The sequence below is a fragment of the Pezoporus wallicus genome, unplaced genomic scaffold, assembly GCF_028554395.1.
Source record: "Pezoporus wallicus isolate ANWC-B61680 ecotype Strahan unplaced genomic scaffold, APGP_CSIRO_Pwel_v1 contig_3817, whole genome shotgun sequence".
NCBI lineage: Eukaryota > Metazoa > Chordata > Aves > Psittaciformes > Psittacidae > Pezoporus > Pezoporus wallicus.
In genome coordinates this window covers 12933265-12955539 of record NW_026635157.1, presented here as the reverse complement: position 1 = coordinate 12955539, position 22275 = coordinate 12933265, and the positions used below count along the sequence as shown (strand labels likewise).

Here is a 22275-nt window from a genome sequence, read left to right as displayed (position 1 = left end):
GATATTTAACCTCTCCATATTCCCGTATCCTTTATTTAAAATGGGAAATAATGACAGGGACAATAACAGGCATGTTGCTTCATAACTTTTAGCTTCTGAGATGAAAGGCACTATTGAAGTGCAGAGTACGCTCAGGTATCACTTTATTTCTGTGCCAGATGCTTTTCAAATCTGCTTAGCAAGACCTTAGAGAAGTAATACCTTGGCTTCCATTCCTGCTAAAAAAAAAACCTCTAAAGCAAAGACAAAGAGAAACCAGTAGCAAACATTCAGCTATTAATTCTGCTTCTTTATTCCCCTTCCCATTTTCTGGTGAATACAGCTGTAAATCCTGAGACTACTTGGGCAAGAGAAAGATAGGAAGGAATCAGAAACTAAGGCTGAGGGAGATGGCTGAAGATAACTGCAACCATCTTTCTGTAGTCAAGGCTGGAGTTGAATGCATCTCTGGAAGCTGTCATCCTAGGAAGCCTGGGAGGTCTCTTCCTCCCAGCTGAAAGGCGACACCACAGCAACAGTGTAAGCTGCAGCCCTACCAATGCTGCATTACCTATTACACTTGTGTAATACAAGACAGGAGGTGCCATGTCTGTCCAGCCCCATATCCAATACCCAGTGATGATGAACATCTGGTGTTTATTTCCATATCTGCCATATTTGCCACATAGACATATAAGAACACAGCAAGTTTGTAGTTCCCAGAAAATCCTGACAGTAATTTGTCATTCAGGGACTTCCTTAGCCGGAAGTGGTCTCCTTGGGATTTTTTTTCCCACAATATTTTTTTTTGCTTTATAAGTAAGTGTCCACTTACATTTGAACCAAAAAAGTTTGTATCTAGCAGTTTCCCAAGAGGAGTTCCAGCAGCTCAGCTACACATTTGGTTAGTTTTGCACCTACTGTTGTGTAAAGTATCCTGAATCTTTCTCTGGAAAACACCAGCTATTCGATCTTCACTTTTTCCATGCTGCCACAGGTGGCATTCATCTCACACACCTACAGCTGCATGTAATTAGGCCTGCAGTTTAAACTAACAATCGAGATTTCCACCACAGTCAATAGAAGCAGGAAGATAACTCCAAAGAGCAATTTGCCCTATCTGTGGTAGACACCTCCTCACAACAGGGTGAATCACTGGTCTGACTTGTTTGTTAATGCCAAGGGCAGTCTGCAGAGGCAACACAGCAGCAAACAAGAATAGAAACAAATACAACCCAATATTTAAAACAGTTGTTCTCCAACTGTTGAACAGGTCATTTATGAATGAGAATGAACACGCTACAAAAGCTGAAGCTACAGCTTGTTTTTGTTCAGCTGTGTTCTCCAATTTACAGCCTGCGGCTAAATTAGAAGCTTTTTCCATTTACTTGTTTCATTTAGTGTGGTGACTGCTATGTGAACTAAGTAAACTAAAGGGAGGGAAATGGGATTCCTTTGGCTGTCAGTATGCTGATGAAAGCATGCAGGGAGAGAAGCCTTTGAAATTCAATGGTACTGCCCCATGCTCGCCATCCTGAAGAGAGCTGCCTTGGAAAACTGCAGTATCACAAGGAACATTTAGGAAATTTCCTGAGATGCCTTTACAGCATCAACCTTTTGCACATATCAATAGCTGGTTCCTGTGTCATTATTTCCAGTCATGTTCTGTCTTGGAGTGGACCTTTTGCAGAACAGAAGGCTGGTGCTGTGTCTCATCCTCACCACTGCAGAGTAGAGGCACTCTGCGTCCCACAAGGTGTGCTTGATTGGATCAAAAGCACAGGCTGAAGATATCTGACCCGCAGAGTGCAAGGATGAAGTGCAGGAGGGAAACCCTATGGTGTGAAGATATGACAAGTGAAACCAGCTGCATTTCAGATGCAAATGGACCTGAGCAGTCCAAGGTGTCATAGGGCTTGGCAGACGTTACACAGCCTGGTCTGTTATCATTTGGCACTGCACTGCAGAACAGAAACAAACTTAAAGCTCCAAGGAGGTGCAGTTTGTTTAAATAATAGCAAGTAATTAGTCTGAAGACAAAATCAGTGATGGCATTTTATAATTACAATTAATTTAAAGGTTAATTTCCTTTGGTGCTAAAATCTTATTTAAAACATTTACCAGGAAAGGAAATTAGGATGTTCCTATCTAGATGCATAGAATGCTTCTGGGAATCCATGCCTATTATCACTAGAAAATTAGGTTAAACTCAAAGTGGGAATTTCAATTCATTTTAGTGCATAATAGATGGTGGTCAGGGCCTTGAGTCAGAAGGGTTGCTTAGGGTAGACTGTATGATTAGCATTTTCTTTGTTTGTGGGATTAATTGCAAATGTTTCCAACAAAAGGGCTGGGTTTATACATGAACAATCTTGACATGAAAAGAAAATTGGTTATGGATTGCTGCCTTCATAGCTAATGAAGTTGATGTTCAAGGAATGCCTAGGAGACAGGATGTGGTATGAGGCAAATATATAAATAAAAACACACGAGGGAAAATGGTGGTGTTGCTGGCTCCATCTATGATAATTTCTCTTCTCCTTCCCTCTCTTTACTGCCACTCCCCTTGCATCCATCACTGCCTCCTGTGGGGATTGTCAACCTCAAGCTTAAAAAATATCTAAATAATATAATGTAAAGCTTGAAGGAAGTAACATTTCCATTTCAGCAGCTCATCACAATGGGATACTGCTTAATAAAATCAATGCATTGTAACAGCCAGGGAGATTTACTTACCTTGCATCACTTTTTCTTTTAACTATTCACCACCCATTTTATCTTTCCAAGAAAGACGTACTGCAGAAGTGTTGGAAAAGATCTGCATACATGACAGGGAATGAAAAGTTAACATCACTTTTATGAAGAAGCATATATTTCATACCGACACATTCTGAAAACATTACTTGTCTTATCATGAATTAATTGTTTCAGGAGAAGAACACAAAGCCCAGATCATGAAACAGAGTCTCACACAGTTGCATCAAACCAGTAGCAGAAATGAGGTAGTAACTAGTGATGGTTCTGACAACAAAAGCTGCAGATGATTTGAAGAAATATCTAGGTTATTGCTGCAGCTGAAGAGGACATGGTCGTGCTGGCCACAGAAATGTTTCGACATTTAAAAATAAACAAAACTCATATTCAAAATCAGGAAAAACTAGCAAAATCTGACAATCTTCACAAGCTGAAAATTGCATGGGAAATGGTTTCAAGCAGACTGTTATGTTTTGTTTTGATGCTGGTGAAAGACTCCATTTCAGTGGCAGTGTTTACTGCTACCTTACACTGAATGGAGGGCAGGCTTTGTAAGCAGAACATTACTCCCTTTGCCCCAGCAGAGGGAGGGCAGCTTGGACCCCATCAAGCACAGGCAGAGGAGAAGCCCACAAGTGACCATGTAAGACTGCTAGCTGCATTCCCCGCCCCAGTTTCCCAGTCTCTGAGGGCAGCTGGTTGCCTCCTTGAGGGTTGAGCCAAAATGAGCTGCTGGAACACTGCAAGTCCTGGCCAGTCAAACTCAGTCCAGACTGATTTCAGCAACATCTTGGAGAGGATCCGTGATGAGCTGCTGCAGGTGGAATAGGCTCATTAACCATTTCCAGTGACCCTGAAAAGGACACCTGCCCACAGCCATAGTGTCTTCCCCACTGAGACAGTCGACGTGAGCTCCTTGCAGTTTCCTACATGCCTGGAACACAGCTTTGTACTAAATTATTCTTAGCAGCATGTCTTCTGTTAAAGTTTTCTTTGTTACTTTTCTTTCAAATAGGTCTTCATTAGCACTGGATTGTTAACTTTCAGAGATTTGAGCCTTAATTCTCCACTTTGTTGCACCTACTAATGACTCTTTTTCTAATTTATTAGTGTGGTGGTCACACTTGGAGGCCAGTGCCCCAGGCGTTTTCTTTTTCCTCCTTTTTATTTTTTCCCTCTCTTTATTGCTTGCCCGTAGCAATGATCTGACTAAGAACAATTTTTCCTAATGATTCATTTGATAACTTCTATGATAATTCAGTCTACCACATATTTTCTTTAATTCTTAGAATGATTTGTCCATCAAAAATATTGCAGGGCTAATTTTTTTTTTTTCTGGCTCAGTATTCAAGATGAGAATTTGAAAGCAAATGGCTATTACCCAGCAGAGTCCAGCTCCATCCAGTTCAGGCAAATAATATATTCTTTAGACTGCTAATGTTCTCATGGCTTAGTGGAGGTCTTTTACAGACCCTTTACTGAGCACTGGACAAGCCCCACTACAAGCTTGGACAGGGGTCAAGAGGCAGCCTACCTGATGGCAACCTTTTTTCCAGGTCTATAAGTCTGACAAATGGCTTGCTGCATTTATCATATATAAAAGGAAGTGCTGATTATTTCAATCCCATATTTGTCATTGATGCAGCTATGCTCTAGCCATTTCCTCCTGGCCTCTGGCTCTTACTCTTGCCTGCCCTAGCCCTGGTCCCTGTTTCTTTCTTCAGCTGCTAAAGCCTTGCTTGTGCTTCTCAGCCCTTGCTTGGTTACTCCTGGTTGCTTTCATCATTGCTCCTTCCTGCTCAGCCATGACCCAAGTTGACCTTGTTCCTGCTGTCTGCCAGCCCTGCCTTGCTGAGGGCATTGCTCCAGAGCATTGTCTTCCTCATGTCCTGCCCTGAGGTTCTGCCACTGAGCAGACTCCTTCTCCAACTGGGAATACAACCAGAAGCTGGTCTTAAATTGAATGCAATATATGCATCTATGCTTGGTCTAATCAGAGGGAGTAACAGACTGATGTCCTTGTCAGTACCTCTGAATGGGTAGTGACAGCAGGTGATGTTTATCAGTTTTCACAAACCTGCACACCTCCTCAGTCCTACATCTTGACTCAAAAGGGCTGATCAAAGAATTAGCCAGGGGACCATCAGCAACAAAGACAGAAGAAGAGGCTGTAGGCCCTTATCCAACAAAAATCATAATAGGAGAAGAAGCAGCTGGAGGAAAAGCCCCTCTAAAGCAAAAAATCACAGAATAATTTTGACTACTATAACAGTAAGCAGCATAGAAATAGTGGCAGTGTGGCAGAATCTAAGATGAGAACCTCCACCAAACTTTGTGTAGGGATTTCCCTTTGCTGCTCCTGTGGCCATTATAGAGCTCAGAAACGCCATGAGGTTATGGTTTAAAAATCTGAGGGTTTGGGTTGACCTTGCAAATGGATGAGCTCAGAGAACTTACAGGCCATTACTGACTATTTGGTAGAAATGCAGTTCATTGCACTGCAAGAATCAGACTGGGTGTCCAAACCTTACGACAGTTCTGAGCCCTCCTGTGCAATAGAGAGGGCACAGCCTCACATACTGGCAGATGCCATCCTTCCACCTGCTTTCCAGATGCTTGGCTCTATCAAGTTTTACAAGTCTACTAAATTACTGTGCACTCAGCACAAAGACCGATAACATCTGATTATCATTGTAAACAAGCTTTATTGTGATTGCAGTCAAGCAAACCTCCTTCTGTGTGCTTTATTGTGGAACAGCCACCAGGCCAAGCTCACAGCATAAAAAGGCAGCAGTACTAAAGTGTTTGGAAGTGCCTTCACCAAACAGCAAGGTAGGTAGCAGCATTCTGGCAAAGCTGCAGGACCAAGGGTATCCCCATATGTTCTTCTATATTTTTTTTCCCCACGTCATTTCCGAAGTTATTAAAACCAGTCCTAATTTTACTCCCCTCCATTTTTTCTTCTCAGTTTGGCTAGTGTTTCGCTATCAGCATTTGTGCACAGCTCTGTCTGGTCTTACATACTCACTTCTGCACCAACAGTGCCTCCCGTGCTGTTATTAGGTGTTTGCCATCAGTTTGTTTGCCATTTCTTCTGTCTCCCAGCTACACAAGCAGTGGGGTGCCTTGCTGCATTGGTGAAGTTTAATCACACCCCTTCTGAGGCCTGAGTTCAGGGGGCCAGAGCCAGTGTACACAAATTTAAGACCTCACATGACAGATGGAGCCTATGTACACCATGTGTTCTCTCTCTTCTATACCACATGGGAAATATTTTCAGTCATTATCAAGAAGCATCCATGTGCACATGCACATACACTTCCCTGGTCATTAGCACTTTTTAAATGGTACCATCTTTATCATGCGTAATTGTAAATTTTTAATATTCTTTTAGTGCTTTACATTCATGAATGTATTTAAGGACTTCCATGATACCAAGCACTGTACAAACATGAACACCAGCCCTGTTTCTTGGGCATTGCAATCTGAGTGTTAGACAACAGGCAGTTGGTAATTGGTGGGTACAGGCAGAAAGTGAGCGCAAAGAAACTATGAGCAAATATTATTCACTGTGGTAGACAGGAGTATAAGGGCATTGGCAACCTAACTACTGCCAACAGAACAAAGAAGAGTTTAGGGAAAATAACAAGAACTATTTGTGAATACATTCTCATAAGGGTAGAAAATGTTTGGAAATTTTACAAGTATGGAGGTCAAGCTGGCAGCATGGGGTCAGAATTTAGCTGTTAGAACTGTAAGGAGAAGAGATTGGTGTGGAGTGTCTACAAAAGGCTTTAAATGTAGAAAGATTTAGCTTCTACTTGCTATAATATAGAAGGTTAAATCAGCAGCAGGGTTCAGAGAAGAGTAACCTAGCGAAAAAGATGAATCCTTCATCTTTTGTCTCCTTAATTCTGCATTTGGTGAGTTAAAAAAAAAAAAAAAAAGGAGCAATTATGGTGTTTGACAATGAGAGCCATGGGTTAATGTTGTAGCTGTGTCAACAGATAGGAAAGTCATCTTCTTCAATATGCAAAAATAAGCTTTGGAAGTTAAACTGTGACAGCCCAAACAGAAGTTGTCATCTAACTTATACCCCTGAGTGACAGGCTTGAGGATACAAGTGCCATTGTTCACCATGAGAGGTAGCAAAGAAGGTTAGGGAGGAGTGGCTAAGGTACAAGTTTTAGTCATGCTGACCTGGAACTGATGTTTAATTATCCACAGGTAAATATCACAGAGAGAAGCTGAGATTTCAGTTTGTATAGAAGGAGAAGAATGAGCACAAGCCAGGTAATCTGTGACACCCCACCAATGGCAGCACTTCCATTTGAGAGTACAATTACCCAGTTTACAGGAGGTGGAGAAAAATTAAAGGCAGATGTTACTGCTCATGGGACTCTGGCAGCATCCTGGAGGGAGAACCAGCAAGAAAGGTGACGAATGATGTGAGGAGGAAGGTGAGCACCTGCAGAGGAGACAGCAGAGGCCAGCGAGGCAAAGGTTTCAGGAAAAAGAGAGCAGTGGCTGTGTGAAAGGTGGTTGGATGACCATGGAGAGGGCTGTGTGCGCTGGGCTACCAATACCCCAATTTGGATAGGAAGTGGTAATCTGACTGCAGTTCCATCTGCATGCAAGGGACAGAACACAAGATGGGAGAAAATCTTCTACAGAGATGGAGAGTAGCTCCTGAAAGTGTTTGGAACCTCTCAGGGGAGGGAATGACACAAGAAGGGATAAGGGTGGGGATGATTTTTTTATTAAAGGGATTTATGTGTGTTTGTATTGGGAGGGAATTGCAAAAAAATGATCAAGAGAAAGAGTCTGTCACTGGGACAAGCAGAATTTTTATGGAACAAAATTCTTGTAACTGTAGTAAGAGAGAAGGGGAAATGAATGGCAAAAGGGTGAAAAAGGTTGGCAAACTGAAGAAAGGAGGACTAAATTATCAGCTTGCTCATAGAAGAAATGGAAGAGATGGAGTGCAGAGAAACAGCTGGAGATAGGAGGAGGGAAGTGGATGAGGAGGTGATGGGGTTGTCTGGGATGGAACTAATAAATCTGGAGGAGCCAATCTACTTCATCAAGCAGATGGACAAAATAAGGGAGGAGAGAGGAATCAGTGAGAAAAATCACCCTCTTAACTATCAAATGAAGAATTACCAAATAAGAAATCAGATATTTGTTAGAAATTGCTACAAAAGACATTTTCACTTTTAAAGAAGGAGCCTCAGGCAGGAAATAGATGTGGTGATGAAGGCAGGACTGAGTGCTGGCAGTAGATTCACCATTGTGAGAGGCAGGGCCTCATGCATCTGGAATAGAGATAAGCTAGTCAGCAAAACAAACAATAGCAGCAAAGAAACAAAGTAAGGAAAGGGTCTGAAAGAAGTCAAGAAGTCATCCATGCTGCAGGTCACAGGTTGGCCAAGTACATGGCTATTTCCCAACCATTCTCTTTCTTTACAGATAAAGCCACTCATCCTTCTTCCCCTTCCTAAACTCAATATGCTTTCATATTTAGTCTGTCTACTTACATATCTTGCATGTCTTCTAAAACGCAAGGAAAGACACAGTGTCAGTCACATTTCTATACATATATGCCCTAAATGACTCCTTAGATCAGGTCCTAAGCTAATGTAGATTATCATTGCTTCAGTGAAGTCACTGGAGCTGTAAATGTATATATTAGCTGAGAATCTGAATGTTTGTGCTTCTGTATTTGTATTTTACAGAGGAAAATTTCTGTAAGTAGAGTAGTGTATAGTCTTCTGGTTCCTATTCAGTACCTTTCCTTTTGTTTTCTACAGGAAGATGTTACTGCTTTTATTCTGCACTGTTTCCTTTCTCTTTGTCCATCTGTTGATTTCATCAGCTTCAGTGCTTCTCACTACCCATTTTCTAGAAAGTCCCTTCTCCCATATGCTAATGAGATCTTTTTTGTGCATCCCAGTTTAATGGTCCCTCTGTACACCACAGACTTCCAGAAATGAAAAATGCTAAACCTGTTTATGCTTCTCATTCTGTCCTGATATACACCAGAGACAGCAGGGCTGTGACTATGAGCAGAGGCTGAAACTTCACATCACTGTGGGTGCTTAGTAATAGAAAATATGTCTCTGTATTGACCTGTATCTCCAGTCTGTGTCAAAGTTGTAACCATAGTCATATGCCTGACAAGCCCCTTAACACTAGCAAAGGAAGCAAATACTCCAGGTAGATTTCTGTAATGCATTTTACAGATAAATAGTACTGCTAGTATCATATTCAAGTCCAGCTCAGAAAAAATGCATCTCAGCACCTAATATTTCAACGGTGTATTTGCTTTGTGTGGCCAGGTTTTGGTAGCAGGGGTGGGCTATAGGAGTGGCTTCTGTTAAGAAGCTTCCCCTGTGTCCAGTAGAGCCAATGCCGGCCGGCTCCAAGACAGATGCACCACTGGTCAAGGCTGAGCCCCTGTCCTTATCTTGACCCACAAACCTTTTGTTATATTCTCTCCCCTGTCCAGCTGAGGGGGGGAGTGACAGAGTGGGTGCCTGGCATCCAGCCAGGGTCAACTCACCACAAAAGGAATGGGATTCTATGTTTATTTGTACTTGCACATGTGCTTTTACTAAAGCAAAACATAAAGAGCCACTTCTGATAACAGTGACATGTAAGATGAATGTAAAATAGAATAGTCAAAAATGTGTTTGATGGATGAGGTTAAGGATGGAAAGCCTCTGCAGTGATTCAACTAATGAGCCTTGTTTTATTCATCTCATGTTATTGCTGCCAGGAATGTATCAGTCGTACAACACTTTCAGTGACCTTTCAGGCACAGCCAGGATAAAATGCCTTCAGAAAGGGCAGCATTTTGCATGCTTAAAGAAACTAGCTCTGAGTCCACAGGGAGCTTTTAGCACAGTCTGGACACCGCAGGCTTTCCAGTGATAAGAAACTGCCACCATTCAGAAACCTTGCTACAAAGAAATTACTGAAATCCTTCTGTATTGTAGTTCACTTTCTATTACCTACATTTACCTATCTTGCAAAGTTTGTTGTTGCGTGTAAGAAGCCATTGTATGCCTACTACAAGGTCACAGTAGTACTTTCTGCCCTAACATCATTTGGTTACACACATGGGAAGTTCCACAGTCAGCTGAACACAGAAATGTCTCTACAAGCTTGCCTTGTTTGCACTTGACAGTCTGACTTGTTAACAGTCTGTGTTTACTCTGTGCAACAGGGCAAAGACACAAATCATGCAGAGATGTTCAGCATGCACACAAACTCCTTTTACTCAAAGAAACCTTTCTCTTAACACACTGGTTTAGCTAAAACAGCCCTAAAATCATCATTAAGACCTTTTGCCCTGTGACTGCAAAACAGGGTATCTGTGCGTGCAGCCTTCTAATAATGGTTTAGCAGTTGCTTGAAGGGTGTTAGGAAGTGCACAGGAAATGCAAAGCTGGACGAATGTATATGAGCAACATCCATAATGTGACATGATTGACACCAGTGAGACACTCAGTCCAACACAGGTATTTTCTGACTTGTAGTGTTAGAGGTCAAGAATGACAAAAAAACAGAAAACTGGTCAAGAGAACAACAAACCTTAGCTACAGCAAAAACATCTATTCTCTTTGCTGCAGTCTTTGTATTTGAATAAAATGGGTTTGTTTCCTTCCAGCCTAGCTCTTCAATCAACAATATTCCTACAGTGAATTCTTTGTTCTGTGCCTGTAAACTTAGAATGCTTCCAAAGACATAACCACATTGTAATACAGTTATTCTGATAGCTACAAACAATAAGTAGGAACCAAGAAATGGCATTTATCTTGATTTTAGAAAGATTTTAACCCTATGAAAGGTTTGTGAGAAAGCCAGGGAAATAGTGTCCAGATGTAGTCATCATAGGTGGTGTGCAGAATTGTTTAAAACTCTATTTGAAAACTAGTTATTAACCAGTCAGGATGACATTTCAAGTGGGATCCCACTAGGTCCTTGGCTAGAGAAAGAATTCTCTTCATTATTTTTGTTAACAGCAAGGATGATCAAGGAGACAATATCTGTAAAAATTTCAGATGAAACAAGACTGGGGTGGGTATGAACACTTGTGAAGATAGGATTAGAAGTAAAAATGATCTTGAGAAGTGGCTTGAAGTCAAGAAGATGATTCAGTACAGACAAGTGCAAAAGAACTCCTGTGGAGAAGAACCAATCAAGTGTCTTCAGATAAAATATGGACTACTTGGCTAGACTACAGTTAGTGTAAAAACATAAAAATAAAGATCTGGTTATTAAGCATTTGTATGATGCTGTTGAAAAGGAGAAATTAAAAAAAAAAATAAAAGGCAGAAACTCCATCATGTTAGTTCAAGTAATGTACAGAAGACCTACATGGCAGTTGTTCCAGTCAGTCCTGATTTTTGCACCCCACTGTAAGAAAAACAAGTAGACTGAGAAAGGATCGTCAGGCTTGGAAATGCAGAGGCTTGAAAACATGCACTGTGAGAAAAATTTGAAAGAATTATGTATGCATAAATCTGAAAAAGATGGATAGCATGAAAACACTTTTCGAAAATGCTTAAAAGTAGTTGTAAAAAAACCTCTTCATTTGTCTTTATATCCATGGGGACAAAAGGCCAGAATGTAGAAAGTAGTTAATTTGCAGGAAATTACATTTAAATTAGACATTAGGAAGTTAGGCTCAGGGAAAGGCACCACAAAGAGACTATAGAACTTTCTTCATTAGAGATGTCAGGAATTAATTCAGTAACACATCTTTCTGGGATAGGAGTATATGTAATGCTACCACAGAGCACAGAATGGGCAGAATTATTTCTGCAGGGGCCATTCGTGCCCGGGAAGAAGGTGGATGACAGGTTCAGCATGTCTGTGATTGCAATGCAGGCATATTGTACCAGTCCACTCTACTGTTTTGGTAGCTCTTTGCTTTCAAAATACATGTTGGACAGAGAGGTACAAGAATTTGATTTTGTAACATGTCTGGAATGCCTGTGACTGCATGATAAATGTGGTTAAGTATGACACATATTGAGGGGTACTTTAGGATAAAATAACCTCATAAATGCAACTTTTACGGAATCCAACCACTGTGAAAGTTCTCAAGCCAGTAGTGATAAATTGACATTTCATTATTTTTATGTGAATATTATTACATTTTAGGTCTAGAAGAAGCTATCCTCTGTCAAAGAACATTTTCTGGATTTTTTGCATTTAATGTACACAGAGCCAGTCTGTCAGTAACAGTGCCCTGACCTGTGAAAAATGCACTTACATACTGTCGTGGTTTAAACCCAGTCAGGCAACTTGACTGGGTGGTAGCACTGCACCAGCTACCACAAAGGAGAAACATGACTGCTACTGCTGAACCCAGGACACGTACCTGAACTCTTTGGCCCTTTTCTATCAAAGTAAAGTCAAATTCACATCTGCTATGTAAGAGACAATATTTCAGGGATGAGAACTATCCACAAATAACCCCCAAAAGCCAATAGTTGGGTCTCCCAGAGCAAAGGAAGCAAAGGGTATGCTTTTACCAGTGTAAAGAAAGTGTTACAGCAGAGAAACAGGGGTCTCAGGCTCAGATAGGACTGAATGGCCTGGAAATCGTTTAAAATAAACATGAGAAGACCATGGGGAACTGTCAGTGGTGTGAATTAATAAATAACTCCCACCCTACAACCTTCCTGCAGACCTCCAGCACCTTGAGAGAAAAGCTGGTTTCCTCAGATCTGTGAAGCCTCATCTCTGAAGCTCAGACAAATTGTTCCAACCCTCTGTTCGTGCATTTCAACCCAAATGTCAAAGCAGGGAATCAGAGAAACTTTTGTCTCTCAGACAGAATTGGATCAATGCACTCTCTCCTCTACATCACTGAGCCAAGCATGACAGCAAGCCAGACAGAGTAATCACAGTCAGAAGCAATGCATTCATGCCAGTTAATAAATGGGTTTCAGCATTTGTAATATATGAATAGCATGTTGGTTTGTACTCCAGTGAGGTGTTCTACTTAAAAAGAGGAATGTGTGGATATTTCTGATAGACAGAGGGCTCATTGTCTTTCTGTGATTTTAAAATGAATTTGATTTTAAAATTTAAAAAGTGACTTTGCCTTTCTCTACTTGTTTTACCCTTATTCTGCATCTCCACAATTAGCTGGTCTAATTTTAACAGATAATAAAGGGCCCATCAAAAAATAATTTGTGTGCTGGGTGGTTCTTGAATCATAGTGCCTATCACTTCTGAAAAGATGTCTCTAATGAAAGCAATTTCCCCCCTTTCAGTTGATTTCATAGGTGGATTTGACTCTTACGGCTATCAAGGTCCACAGAAGACATCTCATTTACAGCTACAGCCCATGTATATGTAAGTACTTAACTTCTGAGATATTCTGCAGAGTGGCAGGCTGATATTAAAGGATCATTAAGCTGAAAGATGACGTGACTTTAAAATTCAGAAGAGGCAGAAGCCTCTTTGATAGACTGAATTCAAGCTACACTTAAGAATCAACATTACATTTCTGTTGAATTATAATGATTTCTTAGGGCAGGATATAATGTGTCACAGTTGTTTAAATAGCATCCAGCTCTCACCTGATTTCCCCAATTTTCATTCCACTCAAAGGCAACGGGAATTTGGTGCAGTAAAAAATAGTCAGATGTGACAAAACTTGGTTGCAAAAAAGTGGGGTTTATTAAGATTTATCAAAATTTCAGCAACTTGGTAAATTAGTGGATGTATTTAGCATTTGTCTTAGCAGCGCATCTGTTCACTGAGGCACCAAATGTAACAACATCTGCCTTTTAAAACCAGTTAAAATAGTAAGCAGTATTTTACTTAACCAGTGAGTGAGAACTCCGGCCACTGCCTAGCGTGCAGCTTGATGTATTTGAGGATTAAATGGCTAATCAAATCTCAGCACATACACACAACTGGAGTACATTCTCACTAGAGCTGACACCCAACCATAGACCAGTCCAGGAATAATAATCTCCAAATATTTCTTGTACTGATGCCAACTGCAATTCAGAACAGTCCTGACTGCCCAGATAAATCCTACCTTACTGCCACAGCCTTTTGAAATGTTCTTTATTTACCATCACTGGCCTACATGGTAAATGCACAGCATTGAACAGCTCAGAAGGGGTCAAAATTTACTTTGTTTTCTTTGTTTCTTTGTTTAATATCTCTTTTGAGGAAATGAGCTAAATACAGGCAAAAAATATCCATCCCAACATACACTTCTATTCACTTTCAAGTGTGTCTTCTGAATAGCGGAAGCAAATATGCTAATGGATTACTGGATTTTTGCATGGAAATGGCGTTTACTCCTTTATCATTGGTACAATCAATTCGGGGGTAGTGTTTAGGATTGGGCCCTTTGGGTGCTTTTCTAGGAGCTTTCTAATAATCTCAAATTACAATAGTGCCTATTTCCAATGCCATCTTTACTTCAGCTTCCCATCTGTCTTTGCTCAAGTAAAGAATTTTCACCTGCACTTTTGGCACGGTGTTGTGCATTTAGAAAATGTTATTTCCTTCCTAGCATTATGTGCAGCTCATAGGTACTTAGAACAATTCTAATCCTATTTCTTTCTCAGTATAACATACCTTGTCATCAATATATGGAGCCCTCTAGCTGAGATATTATTCCATTCTCTTTATGTTCTCGGTGTTCCTTCCAGTACAGCAGATTACATTTACTGACTGACTTCATACTGGCTGGAAAGAAAGCTAGACCTATGGAAAAAAAAAAAAAACAAAAAGAAAAAAAAGTCAATATTATAAAGCTTGTAGTTGACACAAAGAGATACATGATTAATCCATGTAAACTGTGTGCTGCCTTATTTCAATGCTGCATTCTCATGGGAGTATAGATGATTTCACTGTCTTAACTGAGAGACAGAAATCAGTATGTGAGCTGATGTTTTGTCCAGTCAACCCACAAAAGTATTGCTGTGTCTCAGCCAGATCAAAAAAGGCACTTCATGTTTCCTTCTGACTGTATAGTATTTGACAAGGTTCTCTAGAATTGCTACAGTCTGTCCTTAGGAGACTTTTACAGCATTTAGTAATACCTTTCTGTTATTTACAGCTGGGGCACAGCAGGAACACATGCATATGTATTCACACTGCAGTTGCTCTGTAATGCAGGCAGACTGTTAGGTACTGGAGTGACAAATTCAAATTAATCAAGCCGTGGTTTTATCTGCTTGTTGCACTGTTTACAGCAATATCACATACTGGAAATCAAAACACACTTATATGATAACAGCAGGCCATACTTGATGCTTTAAAGCTTTAGTTGCTGGGAGGAGGGGTTTGGTTCCCTAGAGATCTTTTTCACCAAAGAACTATTCAGGCTCCTACTGAATGCAACTTGTAGAGCTCTTTGTTTATGAGAGAAATAGGAGGTAGTTGCCTTTAAATCATTTGGTTACTAATTATATATCTTTTACCATTGTCTGTGGTGTTGTAGTACCTGTAGCTGAGCTAGGCATGCTACAAAGTCAAGGAGAACATATGGCCTCAGCTTTGAAGAGCTTACCAAAACAATATCAGCTTCTAATGGTTGTACAGATTCTGTCAAAATGCAAATTTCAACTTGTATTTCAGTAATAAGCACAAAGAACCCCCCCTACATCTATAAGACTGATTCATATACAGAACCATTACAAATAGAAGACATACAAAGTTGTGTGGCAGGTCCCAGTCATTACCCACATACTGCTTACTCATGTGAATTGATTTAGTGGATTGCGATGACAGAATTCCATCAACACAAACTTTTATTTCAGTTCAAGACAGACAGACTTATATCCAAGTGATTTAAATCAATTTTAACTGGTTTATACATGCACTGTTTAATTATTATCCTGGAGGAATGCTGGGTTTAGTAATTGCTAACTATTAAGACGCAGTGTTTTGTAACCAGTTTCCTCGTGTATGCTAGTTAGCACTTCATTTTGTTACTTTGGAGGTTATACTGAACCTACACAAACCTACATATGCAATTAAATTATTTTATTGATTTACTCAGGCTCCTCACTCATGTTTACATTTCTACTGTGTCAGTACTTTTTCTCTAAAGAATTACTACTTTTTCTTCGTGATATCAATCAAGCTCTACTTATAAGAACATTCCAATTCCATTTAAATGCATACAGTATATTTTTGTGGAATTTCATGAGTTATGCAAAGCCACCATAAATGAACAGGATACCCAAGGAAAAAAAATATTTATTTATGAAAAAGAAGCATTATCTGTAGATAGTGAACTGATGTGACTATCTTGGCTACTGTTTCCTTAAAACATTCAAAATTATTAGATTCAGGCTCACTTTATTTCTTTTCTCTGTATTTTAGGCTTTGAATTCCAATCACAACTCTCCACATTATCTCTCTCAATTTCACATTTAATTTAAATCAAGTTACTTTAAAGAGAAAGCCATATTCAATTTAAAATTATGTTTTAAATAAAACACTGGTGTTTTGGGGAAGAATTCTTGTAATGACATTTGTTACAAATGGCTTTTTCTTACTATTTAAGTGCTAGCAGCGTGCTCCATGCTGTACAAGCCAAGAAGCCTAGACAGTCCCTTCAAAACGAATACGCTTTTTAAACAGAATGGGACAGAACTGGTGCTCGTGTACCTCCTTGCAGCGTGGCCACAGCTGATGTACTAAAAAGCAGCTTCCTGGTATTCGGTGTGAGAGATGTCAGTGCTCATTTCCTGACCACAGGACAAGAACACAATAAGATGGTGGAAATCAATTGTCAAGAGAAAATTCTGCTCTTGGAAGGTGACTGAAGAAAGTGACTGAAGAAGGTGACTAAGCACTCCAAAGCACTGATTCTGCTGCACATGAAAAAACACAGTTATAGTTGTGGAACAAGACTGCACTGCATGATTACTGTTCTAAAAACAGTTGGAAGGAGGGAGGGATGGGAGAGAGATTTTTCTTTACGTTTTTCACAGTAAACTTGTTTGCCCAAGAAAAGAAGAAACGGAGAAAAAAAAAAAAAAGCATGCTTGTCTGATGCTGATGCCTAATGCACGGAGAAATTGCTCAAAAGCAGTTCATCCCTGAAGTGAAGCTTGCTTTACTTATGTACTGTGAAGTCTGTGAATCTTTGCATTTTTCATATATATATATATATGTATATATATACACACACATATACTATATATGCATAGAAACACACACACCTACATGCACACAGACCCCTTTATATATATATGTGTTTGTAAATATATATATGCCCACTTATGTGTATTTTGCTACACATTACTGGGAGGCATTGCTTTTCACTAAAAGGCACTTAACAATAGTTTCTGGCTAATGAGATCCTACCTTTCACCAAATCTGAGAAGCATTTCAGGTCAGTAACTCCGGGACAGAGGGGTTTAAGAGGGGTTAATATATTTGCCTTACTGCTTGGTCCCATCTTTTCTATGCATTATACTGGTCATGGTCTCCTAGTCTAAGTTTGTGGGTATTTGTCTAGATAATTGTACATACTGAATCATAGAATCAACTAGGTTGGAAAAGACCTGCAAGATCATCAAGTCTGGCCATTACCCCAGGACTGCCAAGTCCACCACTAAACCCTATCACTGAGGGCAGCTACATGTTTTTTGAACATTTCCAGGGATGGTGACTCCACCACTTCCATGGGAAGCCTGTTCCAATGCCTGATCACCTTCTCTGTGAGGGTGAACATTTTTTCTAATATTTAATCTAAACCTCCCCTGGCACAACTTGAGGCCATTTCTTCTTGTCCTGCCTCTTGTTACTTGGGAGAAAAGACCAGCCACCTCCTTGCTGCATCATCCTTTCAGGTAGTTGTGGAGAGCAATGAAGTCCCCCCAAGCCTTCTCTTCTTCACACTAAAAACCCCCAGGGCCCTCAGCCATTTGTCATAAGTCTTGTGCTCCAGGCCCTTCACCAGCTTTGGTGCCCTTCTCTGGACCCGCTCCAGCACCTCAATGTCTTTCTTGCAGTGAGGAGCCCAGAACTGAACACAGGATTCAAGGTGCAGCCTCACCAGAGCCAGGTACAGGGGGATGATCGCTGCCCTGGCCCTGCTGGCTGCGCTGTTGCTGATACAGGCCAGGGTGCTGCTGGCCTTCTTGGCTGCCTGGGCACAAGCTGGGTCATGTTCAGTCGGGTGCTGACCAACATCTGCAAGTCCTTTTCTGCTGAACAGCTTTCCAGCCACTCTTCCCCAAGCCTGGGGCATTGCATGGGGTTGTTGTGGCCCAAGCACATGACCTGACACTGGGCCTTGTTAAACCTCATACCATTGACCCATGGATCCAGCCTGTCCAGATCCTTCTGTAGAGCCTTTAAAGTACTGAGCCTGAAGGTACTACTTTACCATTCACTTTAAGTATAAATGAAACATATGCAAGACACAAAAAAATGGCACCTAGTGCATAACCACTGTGATACTCAGCAAGTTCGTGTAGTCCAAATCTGCTGCATTATTACCTCCTCAGGTCTGTGGGATTCAGACAGTATGGGCAAAATTTAATTTAAATAAACTACCAGGTAAGCCTTGCCTCGCCACCAACAACATCTTGCTTGGTTTAGACTGCAAGCTGGCGTTACAACACACAGATTTGGGACTCCACTGTTCACGTGTATGGGGCTGTGGCACTTGCACATGCACTCTGCTTTGCAACTGAGCCTCAGGTGGTTTTCCCTGGCACCTGTGATTCAGTCCTTTTGTCCTCATACTGCGTCACTTCTTGCTTTTATAAAAACAGGTACATTTCTGATGGATTATTATAGGTCAGGTCATCTTCCAGTTGACCCATGGAGATATAGTTCTGCCTATAATTAAATATTACTACTGCTTAGAACAGTTGAGAAAACCTGTGCTGACTTCTCTGACAATGTTCCAGAGAGCCAGGCAACCACCTGAGCAAACACTTTGTCATTCTGTCCTCTTCATTCCATGTGTAGCTGAACTGCTACTGGTTCGTGGCTTATACTTGCTTACAAAAGGGTACAAGAGCAACAGGGCAGTGATCAGACACATATAAGATAGATAATTATCTTTCTTTTTCTGTCTTTCCTCTAGGTCAAAGTAAACATGAGGACTACTCAACATGGGCTAGAGGACCTGTCAAAGAAACTGTTTCAGGATGGCCTCCTGGTTCTTCAAAGAGCAAAAAATTACCCAGTTTTTGTGCTAAAAATATATATATATATAAGAGCTGATTGAACAGTGAGACACCAGAAACCTTCAGTCCCTCTTTCTAATAGGTACTAAGGATGATGCCCCAGCCCCCTACCTTGGACCTCCTGCCTCCCAGCACCATAGGGGCAGAGCAAAGGCATTGGTGCAGTCTTCTGGGTCTTCCCTACCGTGGCTACTACCAGTGTGGCCCACCTGGATTGAGACATGAACCCAGCCCACTTGGTGCTTTTGGAGCCCCCTCTGCACTCCTGTCCATGTCGAGTCTCCTTAGTCAACACGACACTAAAAATACGAGGATGAACTTGCAACAGAAGTCAATAGACAGCGCATTGTTTGCCCTGAAGGCTGTACAGTTCATACTTGCCTTAACCCAACTGCGTTGCACATCAGAGAAACTCCGTGCAAGCTTTCTGAAGTAACATGCTGCTGTTAATTCTGAACGATTTCTAAGTCAGTGGTTTTCTTCTGTTTGGTTTTGTTTTGTTTTCATGTCAGGGAATAAGGCTCTGTTGCTCCACAGCTCCAGAGCGACCAAGTAGAAAACTGCCAGCTGTCTGAGAAGTGCTTTACTTTTGAGACTCCTCAGTGGTCAAGAAATAAACACTTTATAATGGTTAACAGATAAAAAAAATAAAGGAAATGAGACCTTTTGGAGGCCAGGGTGGGGAAAGGGGTACCAGAAACTAATAACTGAACCTACTGGAAATAAGCAGCAGAAACAGTGCTTCTTAACCCCGCTGTTTTCATTTATCGCACTGTAGGTGCTTTTATAGCTATCCCTAAATGTCTTTTACTAACTACAGACACATCTGCAGATTTATATCAACAAAGGCCAACTGAATATGTACTCACTACGTTTACTCTTTTATATCTAATTTCAACTGAAAATTCTCTGTGAGATTTTTTTTTTTCTAATTGCACCATGAGGGATCCATATATTTTATTTTTTTTGTTTCAGTTGGGGAGGGCAGGGAGGGACTAGTTGAGTTGAAGAAATGTTGGAGACATTTTTGTGGTACATTTGGGGGATCTGTTGTGTGTTAGAATGTGTATTTTATCTTCCTGTATTATTGTGGCTGAAAAAAATCCTGTGCTGTTATGTAGTTGGCAACAAGATGCCTTTGGGAATTTTGCTAGTAGGTCAATGTGTATATGAAATACTCTGAACTCCTAGGAAGGTATGTTTTGTTCTACATCTGATCTGTATTTTCAAGCACTTAGGTGGCTTTCATTAGGAAAAACCCAATATTTTGCTCAGGCTTTTCAGAAACTTGGATTGTCATTGTTTCTTTGCTCAGACCTTGCACAGGCAAACACATGCAGCTGCCACACCTGAGGTGAACACGCACCTTTTGAGGGCAAGAGGAAAGGTCAGCGCTTGGAAAGGCTTGAGATGCCCCTGAGCAACTCCCTTTACCTTGCTGGTCAAACCCTTGCACCCATACAGCTCCCAGGATCCCAAGGCCTGTGCGCTCACACCACTCATCCATCCCTGTACAAAGCAGTGCCCTTTGCTGTGTCTGCATGGATGTACAGTGTCACAAGCAGCAACTCTGGACAATGACAGAGGAACAGGCATTCACCATTAAAAACAAGATATGGGACAGGTTCAGGAACTATACTTACATTTATTCAGCGAGATTTTTATATATATATTTGTGTGTGTGTGTGTGTGTGTGTGTGTGTATGTCTATGTATATAAAATACACGAGAATAGCTATGACAGGGGCTGCATAAACCAGGAAGATTCTGGTGAAGGGGGACAAGGGCTCAAGCCCCAGATCCTGCTAGGGATTTTCTGTGTGAATTAGTTAGAATGGTCCCTAGGCGTGATCTGTTACAGCATTCATTGCTGATTTGCATCTCAAATTTAACTTTTCAGACTTGGGTACCTGAAGATCCAAGTTCATTCTGGGTAGAGCTGTTTTTCACGCCCTGAAAAATCATGCAGCCTCCAAGTGCCAGGCTGAAATTTTTGGAGAAGTTTCAAAAGTTTTTACTTTTATGTAGTATGGAATATAGCAGATGTGTAGTATTAAACACAAGTAGAGGTTTAAACGGAACAAAAATGTCATAACAGGGTATTTTAGCTTTCCCTGTGTGCCAGTTAATCAAAATCATATTTCTATAAAAATCATTTTTTAAGGTGAAAAGAAACCAGTTTAGGCACCTAAGCAGCAATCCAGTTTTCAGAAGGTAATTTTTCATACCTTTCAGTGATTTCCCTTGGAACGGCAGGTACAGGTAGTTAGCAATTTTAGAATTCAGACAATTTACTGAAGTGTCTACATGTAGCTTTCAGGCCTGATTTTAATTTAGAAAATTTTGGCCTTAATTTCTCTGTGTCTTAGTCTTCCCAAATATAAAACGGGAATAATATGTGCCTCACAGGCTTATTGTGAGGTCTGAATTGTTGATGTTTGTAAAGTGCTTAGGAAATAGGAAGCACATCTAACTATTAAGGATTACAATATAAATGCGTATTCATGTTACATATAGAGTAGATATACACACACTAACATACACACAGTATACATATATATACACATACATACCTGTATGAAGTTGGTATGCATAACCCTGCTTAAGTTGCAGTTAGTGCACCGCCATTAAAAAAAATTAGGACTGTTGACTACTAAACTAAATGATTAGTGGACAGATCTCTTCTGAAAGCAGTTTAGAGCACAGTAATGTGAGAATATCTGGATGACATTTTTGATTTGTACAGCTGTATCCTCCTCAAAATCCAGTAAAGAATGTTATTTTTCTAGGCTGGGCTTTTGGTATAAACTTAAATATTCAGAAAGCAAGAGATGCAATCCAAATGTGTCTTTTTTTTTTTTTCTTTTGGCATTTGTTAATTCTGAATGTATTTTTAACAAAAGTGATTTTTTTGACTTACTAGTGTAATTTGCATTTAAAAAAAAAATAAATGGAAAAAATATAGGTTTCCAAGCTATTCATGCCCCCCCTGCTGCTATTCACAACTTACAGGAAACTTAGAATTACTGTTCCCAACTGAGCAACGATGCAGGATAAAGAATCTTACTGCATTTACATGATGACAGTCCCAATCTGTGCACTGCATGGATGTGACAGCACTGAATAGAAACTGCCAGGTCATGACACCATTTTAACTCAGGCATTTTCATTATCACTGACACTAAAATGTTTCTTTTACAAGGTTGACTGCAATAGACTCTTCACTACAGAAAACAGGGCTTTTTTGCCCACTCATCAGGAATTTTAAGCCTATGATAGGTTTACAGTTGCCAAGAGTGTAAAGTATTGTGAAAGTAATCCTTGTTAAGAAGGAGCTATGT

At 40.5% G+C, this 22275-nt stretch overlaps 1 protein-coding gene across 4 annotated transcripts in view; it reads left to right on the top strand.

Annotated features, from left to right (window-relative positions):
* NKAIN2 (sodium/potassium transporting ATPase interacting 2) overlaps positions 1–21911 on the top strand; it is a 555084-nt gene extending 533173 nt beyond the window's left edge. For 2 of the 4 annotated variants that reach the window (XR_008972170.1, XR_008972173.1), the window contains 3 exons: positions 13026–13107; positions 16292–16558; positions 18833–21911. Coding sequence is in view for 1 of the 4 variants with exons in the window: in XM_057409393.1 (XP_057265376.1) it covers positions 13026–13107; positions 18833–18842 (92 nt within the window). In the remaining 3 variants the exon portion in view is untranslated. The remainder of the gene's footprint in view (positions 1–13025; positions 13108–16291; positions 16559–18832) is intronic. The other 2 variants (XR_008972171.1, XM_057409393.1) reach the window with 2 other exon arrangements.
* The last annotated feature ends 364 nt before the right edge of the window (positions 21912–22275 follow it).